This window comes from Prionailurus bengalensis, chromosome B4 (genome assembly GCF_016509475.1).
Source record: "Prionailurus bengalensis isolate Pbe53 chromosome B4, Fcat_Pben_1.1_paternal_pri, whole genome shotgun sequence".
NCBI lineage: Eukaryota > Metazoa > Chordata > Mammalia > Carnivora > Felidae > Prionailurus > Prionailurus bengalensis.
Genome location: NC_057358.1, coordinates 116,916,142 through 116,929,002, shown reverse-complemented (window position 1 = coordinate 116,929,002; position 12,861 = coordinate 116,916,142). Strand labels below are relative to the sequence as shown.

The window sequence follows — 12,861 nt, the reverse complement described above, 5'->3', positions numbered from 1 at the left end:
AATTGGAAAATAGTCTCTTCAGCAAATATTGCTGGGAAAACTGGACGGCAACATGCAGAAGAATGAACCTGGACCACTTTCTTACACCATACACAAAAATAAATTCAAACCAGATGAAAGCCTAAATGTGAGACAGGAAACCATAAAAATTCTAGAGAACACAGGCAGCAACCTCTTTGATTTCAGCTGTAGCAACTTATAAGACATGTCACTGGAGGCAAGGGAAACAAACGCAAAAATGAACTATTGTGATTTCATCAAGTTAAAAAGCTTCTGCACAACGAAGGAAACAATCAACAAAACTAAAAGACAACCTATGGAATGGGAGAAGATATTTGCAAGTGACACATCAGATAAAGGGCTAATATTCAAAATCTATAAAGAACTTATCAAACTCAACACCCCAAAAATAAATAACCCAGTTAGGAAATGGGCAGAAGACATGAACAGACATTTCTCCAAAGAAGACATAAAAATGGCTAACAAACACAGGAGAAAGTGCTCGACATCACTTATCATTGGGGAAATAAAAATCAAAACCACAATGAGATACCATCTCACACCTGTCAAAATGGCTAAAGTAACAACTCAGGAAACAACAGATGTTGGTGAGGATGTGGAGAAAGGGGAACCCTCTTATACAGCTGGTGGGAATGCAAACTGGTACAGCCACTCTAGAAAACAGTATGGGGGTTCCTTGAAAAGTTAAAAATAGAACTACCCTACCCAACAATTATACTACTGGGTATTAATCCAAAGTATACAAATGTACTGATTCGAAGGGGTACATGTACCCCAATGTTTATAGCAGCATTATCCACAATAGCCAAAGTATGGAAAGAGCCCAAATGTCCATCAACTGATGATTGGATAAAGAAGTTTGGTATTACATAATGGAATATTACTCAGCCGTCAAAAAGAATGAAATCTTGCCATTTGCAATGAGGTAGATGGAACTAGAGTGTATTATGCTAAGCAAAATAAGTCAGAGAAAGGCAAATACTATATGATTTCACTCATATGTGTAATTCAAGAAACAAAACAGATGAACATAGGGGAAGGGAAGGAAAAATAAAATAAGATATAAATAGAGAGAGAGGCAAATCAAAAGAACTCTGAGCATTGATGGAGAAGAGGTGGGTGGGGGCATGGGCTAAATGGGTGATGAGCATTAAGAAGGGCACTTATTGTGATGAGCATTGGTGTTATATGTAAGTGATGAGTCACTAAATCCTACTCCTGAAACCAATACTACAGTATATATTGACTAACCTTAATTTAAATAAAAACTTGGGAGAAAAAACTGGTAAACAAACTAGTAAATAAAGAAGAGAAAATTAAGCCCAAAGTAAGTAGAAGAAAGTAAATAATAAAAATAAAAGCAAAAATTAAATAGAAAAACAGGAGAGAAATCATTGAAAGCAAAAGCTGCTGTTTTGATAACATAAAGATACGGGAATTTTAAAAACCACTAAAGAACAATTGCAGTTAGGATCTTAAAGCTTCCATTTTTGGTAAATAAGAAAACTAGACCACAAACCATGGAAAAGGTGTAATATTTGTATGTATTTGGGTGCTTGATCATGCCTGCTTGATCCCTTTTCTTAAGAATGTAAAAGACCGTGTGTACTATTGAAGAGAAGGAATCCATAAAACCATTTGAAATATATTACATATTTTTATGTAGGTATTTATATATATATGTATGTATTCATACACTTTCTCATCAAGAGTACAAAATTGTAAGAACATTTTTCCTTTTTTATTTTTCTAAATCCTATTACTTATTTGGCTTCTCCTTGTTAAAAATGCTATTTGGAAAAATAGTTCATTTATTTATTCATTCAATGTAATTATGAAATACTATAATATGCCAGGGACGTGCTGGGGGACACAGCTGTTAACCAGACAAACCTACTGAGCAGAGTCTATTTTGCAATACAGACAAGTAAATAGGCAATAACAATGTACTAGCATGATCCGGGCACCTGGGTGGCTCAGCTGGTTGAGTGTCCAACTCTTGATTTCAACTCAGGTCATGATCCCAGGGTCATAGGATCGAGCCCCACGTTGGGCTCTGTGCTGGGCATGGAGCCTGCTTAAAATTCTCTCTCTCTCCCTCTGCCCCTCTCCCCCACTCATGCTCTTTCTCTCAAAAATAATAATAAAAATAAAAATAAAATACAATGTACTAGCATGAAAGTGCTTTCATGGAAACACAAGTGCCAACAGAGTCCACAAGATGGGCAATCACCTTGGACCTGAAATATTTCTCACGCTAGTAGCTAAACAAAAATTTTAAAATGTGATAACTAAGTTTCTTGAATTATTGTGATCTAACATAGGCAATAAAATTTTAATTATGGAGCAATATGTAAATATGAGTTTGGTACTCAAAAGACTTCCTGTCTATTATGTACCTAATATTTACTTCTTATTCTGTTCACATTGTGTTAAACTCTGTTGAAAGTTTCATCTCAGTAAAAATAGGACATATGGAATTCTATTTTAACTAATTCTCACTATTATTGAGAGTTAGAAAAGAACATATAGGTAATTCTAACCTGTTCAGAACTTTTTAAGGATCTCTTTGTTATACTAAGGCATAAGAAATGGCAGAGCCTAAGCCAAAAGTCCAGATCCTTAGGCAAAGTTTAAGGGATTCCAGGCTTAGAAAGCAGGCCAAGACCAGAGAAATGTGAAAATTCCAAAGATTAAGTAGGAAAGGTTTGTGATTCACTCAGAAGCTCAGATAGGTTTTAAAATTATGTATTTCAGGGGCGCCTGGGTGGCGCAGTCGGTTAAGCATCCGACTTCAGCCAGGTCACGATCTCGCGGTCTGTGAGTTCGAGCCCCGCGTCAGGCTCTGGGCTGATGGCTCAGAGCCTGGAGCCTGTTTCTGACTCTGTGTCTCCCTCTCTCTCTGCCCCTCCCCCGTTCATGCTCTGTCTCTCTCTGTCCCAAAAATAAATAAACGTTGAAAAAAAAAATTTTTTTTAAATAAATAAATAAATAAATAAATAAATAAATAAAATTATGTATTTCATTTAAACCATTGATTTCACATTTGGAAATGTATCTTCAGGATATTATTATAAACTTATGCATTTTAGCTATAAGATTGTTCACTGTAGTTGGTTATACCGAAAAGTTGAAAACAATCTAGATGCCTAACAACAGCAACCTGGTTAAATAAGTTATGTCATATCCACACAATAGAATCCTAACCAGATTTTTTAATTATGAAAGAGTGTTTCTCAAACTTTATTGTGCATCAGAATCATCTGGAAGGCTTGTTGAAACCCAGATTGCTGGGCTCCATCCCCAGAGTTTCTGATTCAGTCAGCCTGGTATAAGGGCTCAAGAATTTGCATTTCTAACTAGTTCCCAGGTTGACACTGATGCTGTTGGTCTGGGAGCCACATTTTGAAAACCACTGATGTAATTATTTTCACTGAATTGGAAAAAATTCACAAGGTATTGTTAAGCTGAAACAAAGCGGTTTACATTGTATTCTATATGTATATATACAGAAAATTAGATGGGAAAATATTGTGGAGTTGGTATTCCTGGCTGTCCTTGGGACTGCACTGTAGATTCTTAATGTCTTCTACATTTTTGAGTGACAGATTTCTCTGTAATGAGCATAGTATTAATCACTGAAATATAACCCACTTTCTTTTTTTTTTTTAATTAAAAAAAAATTTTTTTTAATCTTTATTTATTTCTGAGACAGAGAGAGACAGAGCATGAGTCGGGGAGGGGCAGAGAGAGAGGGAGACACAGAATCCGAAGCAGGCTCCAGGCTCCGAGCTGTCAGCACAGAGCCTGACGCGGGGCTCGAACCCACGGACCGTGAGATCATGACCTGAGCCGAAGTCGGACGCCCAACCGACTGAGCCACCCAGGCGCCCCTAACCCACTTTCTTAATTTGAAAAATAGTATCAGGAAGTCCTGGCCAATAGCACTAACAAGCTGGAAACACTGAAATAGGCTCGATCCTAGTTCTCCTCTGGCTTGTTAACTATGTCTTGCAGGAGTGTACCTTCAGACGCACTCATAGACAGAGGAACAGTGGTGGGCCCATAGATACATCCTGTTCCTGATGGGGACAAAAACAGAAGAGGCTGATATATGAGGGCTTCTACACTTTTTCTTACTTCATTTTAGTGGTGCCATGCGGGCTTCTTCTGGAGATGTTTGAAGAAAAACTGGGTGGGACCCAAAGGGCGACCTGCCAGAAGTTTGAAGCATCTGGATTGGCGCACTCTTTGTTTCCTGACGCAGGGTAGATCCATTTCCCAGAGTATCAGATTAAGGCGTCTCCTTTCTGGAAAAAAGATTTCATGGTTTAAATTCCCGTTCACTTTGTGTCTGTGGCACTCTGCTGTCTCCTTTCCAGCATGCAGCCTCAGGGGTCATGATGTCCCTTCCCTGCTGATATCAGCGTGCCAACTGTGGTGTCATGCACACTAAGCACAGAGCCGCCATTCAGCTTCCACAGTCTGGGTTCAGGAAGCAAAAGAGCTTCTAGTTCCTACAAACCTTGACAGATCTTCCTCTAGCCTTGCATATGCTAAACAATTCTCAGAGGACAGGGGTTATAAGGAGTGGGGGAGAGAGAACTAGGGTAAATGTCAAGGATAAATACGTGATAGGAACAGAGAGAGCAAACAGTACCACCAATGTTGAGGAAAAGGAAGGGTGGGCCACAGTTTAGAGAAGGATGCCATATGCTTTTCAGTGGAATACTTATTTGGTAAGCACTGTGACCCTTTTCCATGTCCTTGTATTACTGTGGTTGATAAACCAGGAGGTGGCCACATTACTGATTTTATTTAGAGCAAGTGTCCTTCACGAATGTCTAACAGAACGCCAGTATTGGGGGTGTGATTTGAAAAATAAGTGTCACATAAAACTCACAATGGGTTCAATTTTTTAATTTTTTTAATGATTCAAAATGTAAAAACATGCTGTGATATAGGCTATCATTAAAAGAGACATTACTTCCATATTGACTTTCAAATAGGTGACATAGTATTGTTGGAAAACAGTATTCCATATGTTGCTTTCCACCACTTTACATGTGAATAAATGGGGCAGAACATTGTTAAAGTTTAGGATACAACTTTTTCCAAGGTTTGCAAGTTCAAAAATAGCTAGAGATGCAGAGGTTGGTTAATGATTCAGTTATTTCTAACTGTTTTTATAATTTCCTACCTCTTCCCTTCTAGTGCTATAATATGAATTCAGTGTGTGAATCTGTTTAGGACCTTAGAAAAGGAAATGAAGTTATTTAAAATTCTCACCTATTACTTAAATGCCAAGAACAATGTTATAATCAATCAATTCAGTTACTAAGAATTTATTGAATACTTCCCCTGTGCTAGGCACTGTCCTGGGATCAGCAATTATCCTCAAGAAGTTTACTTTCTAGACCAGGAAGACAGTAAAGCATTAAAGTACAACTACAATGTATCAATTGGTAAATAAGCGCTAAGAACAAACATGAGGCAGCCTGGTATAAGGACTTTGTATTTTATTCTGAGAGAAATGGGAGGTCCTTGGGTGGGGGCAGATTTAAGCAGTGACATGATCCAACTTCTATTTATAGAGAATCACTATAGCTGCTGGATGGAGAATTGGCCATGAAGGCCAAGTACCCATTGAATTATCACTCCTCCTTAAGTTATATTTCATTTAGGACAGTTCTGCACCTAAGTATGGCTGGAGATGTGATCCTGCACAGTTGATTCTTGCCTTTTCATCCTTTTATTGCAAAATCAATTCTTAAAATGAAATTTTTATATCTGAAGTATTCCTTAAGGAATTTTTTTCCTGGAAAGCTACTTTTAGATACATTCTCTCTAAATGGGAGTTTATCCAAAGCCTACTTAATAATTACTTTACTTTCATACTACTCAGTTATCAAAATATTTCTGGATTTCTTGTGAGTAGAGTTTTAACATATCTTTAAAAAGCCAAGAGATGCCTAAAATTTTTTTCAGGGGAGCTTTGTGTCTCTTATTATATAAATTAACAAGATTGCTTAAGGTTTTGTTCTGTTTTTTTTTTTAACCTGCATAATAAGGTATAACTTGGTATTGGTCTCCTTATGATACTGTTTTATGTTGTGAGATAGTTTGGAATTCCTTTTTTTATATTCATTGCTTTCTATTGGCAGTGATTTTTCTCTCCCACCAGCCTTACTCCCCCAAAGTTAAGACATCCATTAGAGAAGTTTGTACCCCTCCACCCCAGGGGCCCTTTTATTACCCCCATATAACGTATGGACACACACACATGCCCAAAGTCCGTCCCTTCTGAGTCTTCCTCCCTCTGGTTTCCTCCTCAGAACTAAAGTTTTAAATTGCCTTTCAAGTCTATCTGTAATATACACAATAGAAAGTTTTATTACTTATACTTTACATTTAACCAAAATACTGTTAACTAACTTGATCAGCCGTTTTATTTTCTACATTTGGATTTAAAGGACTTTTAACTGATTTCAGAAATCAAATCCACCCTGAAATGACTATATATTTACTACTCATAAGAATATTCCAAGAATGTACCACAAGCTTGGAAGGCAGATCCAGAAAAGGAGAACCAAAGGTATTTGTAGCAACAGTGGCCCCAATTAATAACTGATTAGTCTTTGAAGGGTCACACTTCATTTGGAAATAGAAGTGTCTGGATCTTGATTTTGGTGCTTCTCTTCTTCCCCCTTTTTAATCCATTCTCCTTATAGAAGTGGGAGTTATCTTTTTAAAAAATGTAAATCAGATGATATCAGCTCTCTGCATATGACCCTCCAGTGCCTTCCCACGACAGTTAGAATAACTACCATGGCCTTTAAAGGACTCTCTATTCATGATCTGTTATGCACTGGCTCTGTCCTCTTCTCTAAAAACTGTCCCCTTGTTTCCTGGACTTCAGTCACACTGGCCTTGTTGTTCTTCCTTTAATAAGCCAAGCTGGATTCAGCTTCAAGGCCTTTAAACTTTCTGTTCCTTCTGCCCAGAATGCTCTTCCCCCAAGATCTTTGCATGGCTGCCTTCCTCTCAAGAGTAAGGTCTCTGCTGGTTACTCAATTTATACTTCTGCATCTGAACAGGCAGCACACCTGTGTGATCAAAGTCTAAAAATCTCTTATCTTATCACTTGCAGATGACAAAAGATGTAAATCAAACCAAGCTGTATGAGGCAAACAATTTGGGGTTTGTACACAGTCGTATATACTCATGGTATTTTTTTCTTTCTTTACAGGTTATTTTCAGAGCTTTGTCACCACCATATGATGCAGAGAACCCTTATAGTGTCAAAGTGCAGGAGCAATTGAAGATCACCAACCTCCGTGTGCAGTTGCTAAAACGACAGTCTTGCCCCTGTCAGAGAAATGACCTGACCACAAAGCCTCAACATTTTACACATTATGCAATCTATGATTTCATTGTCAAGGGCAGCTGCTTCTGTAACGGCCATGCGGATCAATGCGTTCCTGTTGATGGCTTCAGACCTGTCAAAGCCCCAGGAGCATTCCATGTGGTATGTAAAACAATTCCTCACCTGTGAAAAACAAACCATAAGTTACTTTCAGCTTTGGACATTGGTAATCGAAGTTCCCTTAGAGTTGGTCTGCACTCACATAGTCCTCCCTGTTTCTTCCTCTGCTGATTCACTCCTCCAACTCCATACCCATCTTTTAAAGTGCCAATTAACTTGTGATTTAGTCTTCAATTTTAGAATTATAAATAGTCAAGTATGATAACCAGATTCCTTGGAATACATCCATGCCAATTTTTAGTGCCATGACCTTCAGATATGAAGTGTAAGGTGAGCAGTAAGAGAGGTTGGCATAATCATATTAGTGGCATTATCACTCAGAAGCCAGCTTTGACAGTAAATGGGAACCATTGTTGAAGACATTTTAAAGTGGAAAAAATAAGAACTTCAGTTTAATGCCTGGTATCTTTTGCTGTTCAGCCAATAGAATGAATAATAATTCTCCTCTGTGAAGAGTTGGCCTGACCCCCTCTCACCCTAAACCATGGTTAAACTCCCTTTCCTCTGTATTCACATATCTCCTTGGGCTTTCCTCTCAACTTTTGCTTGTCTGCATCTCCTAGGAGATCACAAACTCCTGATGACAGGGACTGTGTGATCTTTGTTGCCTTAGTCTGGTATGTTACTGGAGCCAGAATTAGGTGTTTGATTGAGTGATAGCAACATAGGAATAAAAAGATAATCAAAACCTATTGTCATTGTCCTCACATCACCTTCTTCCAAAAAACAAGGTTACAGAGTGGCTCAGACAGCAAGTGCCTTGTTGGGATGCACCCAAAGCTATGCGGATTAGGCAAGGGGAAGACAGGTAGGAGAGCACTTCAATTTTTAAATTTATATTTTTCTCTGATACTTCAGATCAAAGCAAAAATAAATTAAAAAAATTTGAAGATCTCAAAGTATCCTTATTTCATTTTGTAGAGTAGACTTCCACATGTGTCATCTTTCTCCCAGCCCTGATAGAGGAAAGGGCCATAAGGGAGCATGAACCAGTTAGCCAGCAGGACAGTTTGTGTTTGCTGGGCTAAGTCCCTGGGGTGCAGGACAACATTGGGGTAACAAAAATGACTACGGAATCAGCCAGAGTTTCAAAAACAGAAACAATGCTATCACTCTAGAAATGAAACTGGGGCTCCCAAGTTGGAGAAAATGAAACATTCACCCAACAAACTAGTTTGCAAACACTAATGGATCTCTGAACTCACATTGCTTCAAATAAAGGATGGACTAATTTGTAATACCTAAGATAATTGGGTTCAAGTATGATTGAAATAGAAAATAACCCAGGGGCACCTCGGGGGCTCAGTTGGTTAAGCATCTGACTTTTGATTTCAGCTCAGGTCATGATCTCACATTGGTTCGTGAAGTCGTGCCCCAGGTGGGTCTCCATGCTAACAGTGTGGAGCCTGCTTGGGATTCTCTCTCCCTCTCTCTGCCCCTCCTCTCCTAACTAAGCAAACATAAAAAAAAAAAAAAAAAAAAAAAAAGAACCCAGACATTCTAGACACATGTCAATCTACTAGACTGTAACTAGAAAGTTTATGTGAAGTAGAGCACCAATAAATTTCTGCCACTAAGTGAATTAGTGAAAGGAGAGCATGCAGGCTGCAATGGACTGAATGTTTGTGTCCCTCCAAAATTCATATGTTGAAAACCTAATCACAGTTTGATGGTATGTGGAGGTGGGGCCTTTGGGAGGTAAGTAGGTCATGAGAGTAGAGCCCTCATGAATGGGATTAGTGGCCTTAAGAGCTGAGAGAGCTAGCTAGCTCTCTTTCTGCCACGTGAGGATACAGTGAGCAGTCAGCAGTCTGTAACCTGGAAGAGGGTCTTTATGAGAACCCGACCGACTATGCTGGCACCCTGATCTTAGACTTCCAGTCTCCAGAACTGTGAGAAGTAGATTTCTTTTGTTCATAAGCCACAAGCTGGTCAAGGGATAAAATCTGGAAAACTACAAGCTGAAGACCAACCACACTGGCCACACAGGCTACCTGAATGCGGTGACTGTCTCTCCGGATGGATTCCTCTGTGCTTCTGGAGGCAGAGATGGCCAGGTCATGCTGTGGGTCCTCAACAAAGGCAAGTACCTTCATGCACTAGATGGCAAGGATGTCATCAATACCCTGTGATTCAGCCCCCACCACTGTGGCTCTGTGTTGCCACACGCCACAGCATTAAGATCTGGAACTTTAAGGTCAAGATCATTGTAGATTAGCCGAAACAAGAAGTTATCAGTATTAGCAGCAAGGCAGAGCCACCCCAGTGTACCTCCCCAACCTGGTCTTCTGATAGCCGGACTGTTTGCTGGCTACCCAGACAACCTGGTACAGGTGTGGCAGGTGACCATCGGCACACCCTAGAAATATATGCTAGAGCTTTAGAAATTAAAAAATGGCTTTCTGACTTAAAAAAAGGGAGAGAGAATTCTATTAACTTTGCTAAACTTGAAAAGAGATAAATACAGAGTTATGAGAAACTTCTATAAAAGTCTCAAAATATATTCTATACAGTCTTCTGCCAGCAAGAAAACTGTAAGGCAATGAGCCTGAGCCCCCATGTTTGCACCACTGGCCCTCCACTCCATTCTGCCACTACCCACTGAACCTCTTGTTGCCACCTGGTACTGCTGCACTCTGACAGCATCCTCTCCAAAATCACCACAGTCTTCCACCTCAGCCTCACCACCTGGTCTCTGCAAGAGTCAGCTCCTGGTGGGCCCATGTGGAGATGGGGCCTCCAGATCCCATCCCAAGAGTCACAAAACACTGTAAGAGAGACACCAGTAGCAGAAAGAATCTGGTAGGAGGTGTCTACCAGTATAGGAGAGCCTTATGTCCTCCCTAGCATCTGGAAGGCAGAGGCCCAGACTGATGTAAAAAATATGGACAAAGAATATCTGCCCATTGCAGGACTGGCTGAATTTTGCAAGACATCTATAGGACAGACCCCGGTGGAGGACAGCAAAGAGTTGAAAATTGGCCAGTATATCACTGTGCAGACCATTTCTGGAATTAAGGCCCTGGGTATCAAACTGGTTTTCTGCATAGATTTTTTAAGATCAGCCAAGATGTCTTTTCTACCCAAACCATCAGACACACTGGCATGCAGCTGCAAGGTTAACAATACTATGACCCCCCCCCCCGCTCCCCGCCGCCCAAGACTTGTGGCTTTGACTTCACAAGCACTATGGAGGACATTTCAAAAATGCCACAGCAAAGTGTTCTTCTGCACACCTATGCCCACAATCCCGTGGAAGTGGACCCTCATTCTGAGAAATAGAAGAAAATAGCAACAGCAGTGACAAAAAGAATCTCTCTACGTTCTTTGACATGGCCTACCAAAACTTTGTGATGGTACCAAGGATGCCTAGGCTGTACACCACTTCACTGAAGAGGGCATTAATGTTTGTCTCTGCCAATCCTATACCAAGAACATGGGCTTATATGGTAAGTGTGTGGGAGACTTCAGTGTGGTCTGCAAAGATGCTGATGAAGTCAGAGGGGTGGAATCACAGATGAAGACACTGATCCATCCCGTGTATTCCAACCCTCCTCTCAATGGAGCCCGAGTTGCCTCGACCACTCTGACCATCTAGATTTTCAAAAACAATGGTTGTTAGGAAGCGCAAGTCATGGCCAGCTGCATCATTAGCATGCAGATTCGGCTGGTCTCCAACCTCAAGAAGGAGGACTTCTCCCACAATGGGCAGCACATCCCTGACCAGACTGGCATATTTTGTTTCACAGGGCTAAAGCCCAAACAGGTGGAACAGCTGACCAAGGAGTTCTCATCTACATGACAAAGGTCAGCCTCATCTTTGTAGCAAGGATCATCTTGGACAACTGGGCTATCTTGCTCATGACATCCACTCAGTAACCAAATGATTTTCCTGATGAGAGGGAACAGAGTCAACTGTCCTGTCTTCAGCCTCTGTATTTGTGAGATTCACAGGATGAGGGAGGGTGAAGGTGACTGGCAGATCATTTCTTTCAACCACTCAGTGAATGAATGTTGCTCAGAAAATAACATGTATTTAAACAGGACAGGGGCATCTGTGGCTGGTGTCTGGAACTGTGTGGCTTGAAACCAAACTCTCCCTCAGCTTTTCATCTATATCTTTTCTAAAGTAGTTTACATGTATAAGAGAGTCACATTCTTAAAAGAAAACCATCAATCATGCCATTGTAATATCGCAGAAGCTTTAACTGAAGCACCTTATAGTGTTAAGAGTTCCTCTGTGGACCCAGCGTGAGACATAGCCCTTGTTAAAGGCTTTGTGAGAAGACCTAGTCCTAACATTAATGGTCAGCCTGTTTATCTTCCCATGACTGAGCAATCTTATCAATAGACCATGTTACTGAAATCGTGTTTTATGAAAACCAGAATCTACTGCCACTGCAGCAAGGAAAATTAAAAATGCTGTTTCCTATCTTGTTTAAGAAAAGAGAAAGAAGTTTCTCCCTTTTTAATGTTTCCAGGCATTTTAATGTTCCTCTCTTTTCCCTTATCCCTGCTGTTCTTTGCCTATGGCACAAAGATCTCTAACTAGCCTAGATTTTCATCCTGTTCTACTGCCTGATTGGCCATCAACCCCATTTTCTCAGGATTTATTTATTTGAAGAGTAAAGGACATAATTTGCTATTCATCCCATACCCTCATCTTTCTCAGCAATGAATAGTGGAAGAGTAGGCAACTGCACTTTATTTCAGCATCCTTTTCGATGATTGAATGTTCAGTTTTCTCCCACTGGGTTTTGCCTCTGCACGGTGGGACCTCATACTTCTGTTCAGTGTGGTTGTACAGTCTTGCATCTCACATCATGAGTTGGGTAATGCAGGGTAATACTAGGAAAGAGGATATTCTGGACCTTGGTTTTAACCTTGTGTGCTGCCAGCTGGGCTCAGGCTTCACCCTTTGGAAAGATAACAACCATCTGTTCTAATCATGTAGACTTATTGCAGCCTGGGTTCTCTGTCATAATAAAGTTACTGTAGGATGACCTTTCCCATCCCCAAAAAGAAAACTGGTAGCCTATAGAAAGGATCTGGATAACCAAGTAAAGGGGATTATTTAGTAAGTGTTTGTCATTTTAAAAGGATGTTGGAATGAGAAGTCTCCATCCTAGAAGACCTTAGGGGATTGAAACTTCACTTCCTTACTAATCTCAGGTCACTCTGAAATTGGAAGCAACTTCCTTTTAAAATAATACTAGTTTGGGGGCGCCTAGGTGGCTCAGTTGGTTAAGTGTCTGACCTTTGATCTCAGCTCAGGTCTTGATCTCGGAGTCATG

The 12,861-nt window shown here is 40.2% G+C and overlaps 1 protein-coding gene and 1 pseudogene across 4 annotated transcripts in view; both read left to right on the top strand.

Annotated features, from left to right (window-relative positions):
• Positions 1 to 12,861, top strand: part of NTN4 (netrin 4) — a 124,141-nt gene that overhangs the window by 39,926 nt on the left and 71,354 nt on the right. For all 4 annotated transcript variants that reach the window (XM_043562177.1, XM_043562176.1, XM_043562175.1 and 1 more), the window contains exon 3: positions 7,271 to 7,549. In XM_043562177.1, the coding sequence (XP_043418112.1) occupies positions 7,271 to 7,549 (279 nt within the window). The remainder of the gene's footprint in view (positions 1 to 7,270; positions 7,550 to 12,861) is intronic.
• On the top strand, positions 10,208 to 11,722 carry LOC122472523 (annotated as a pseudogene).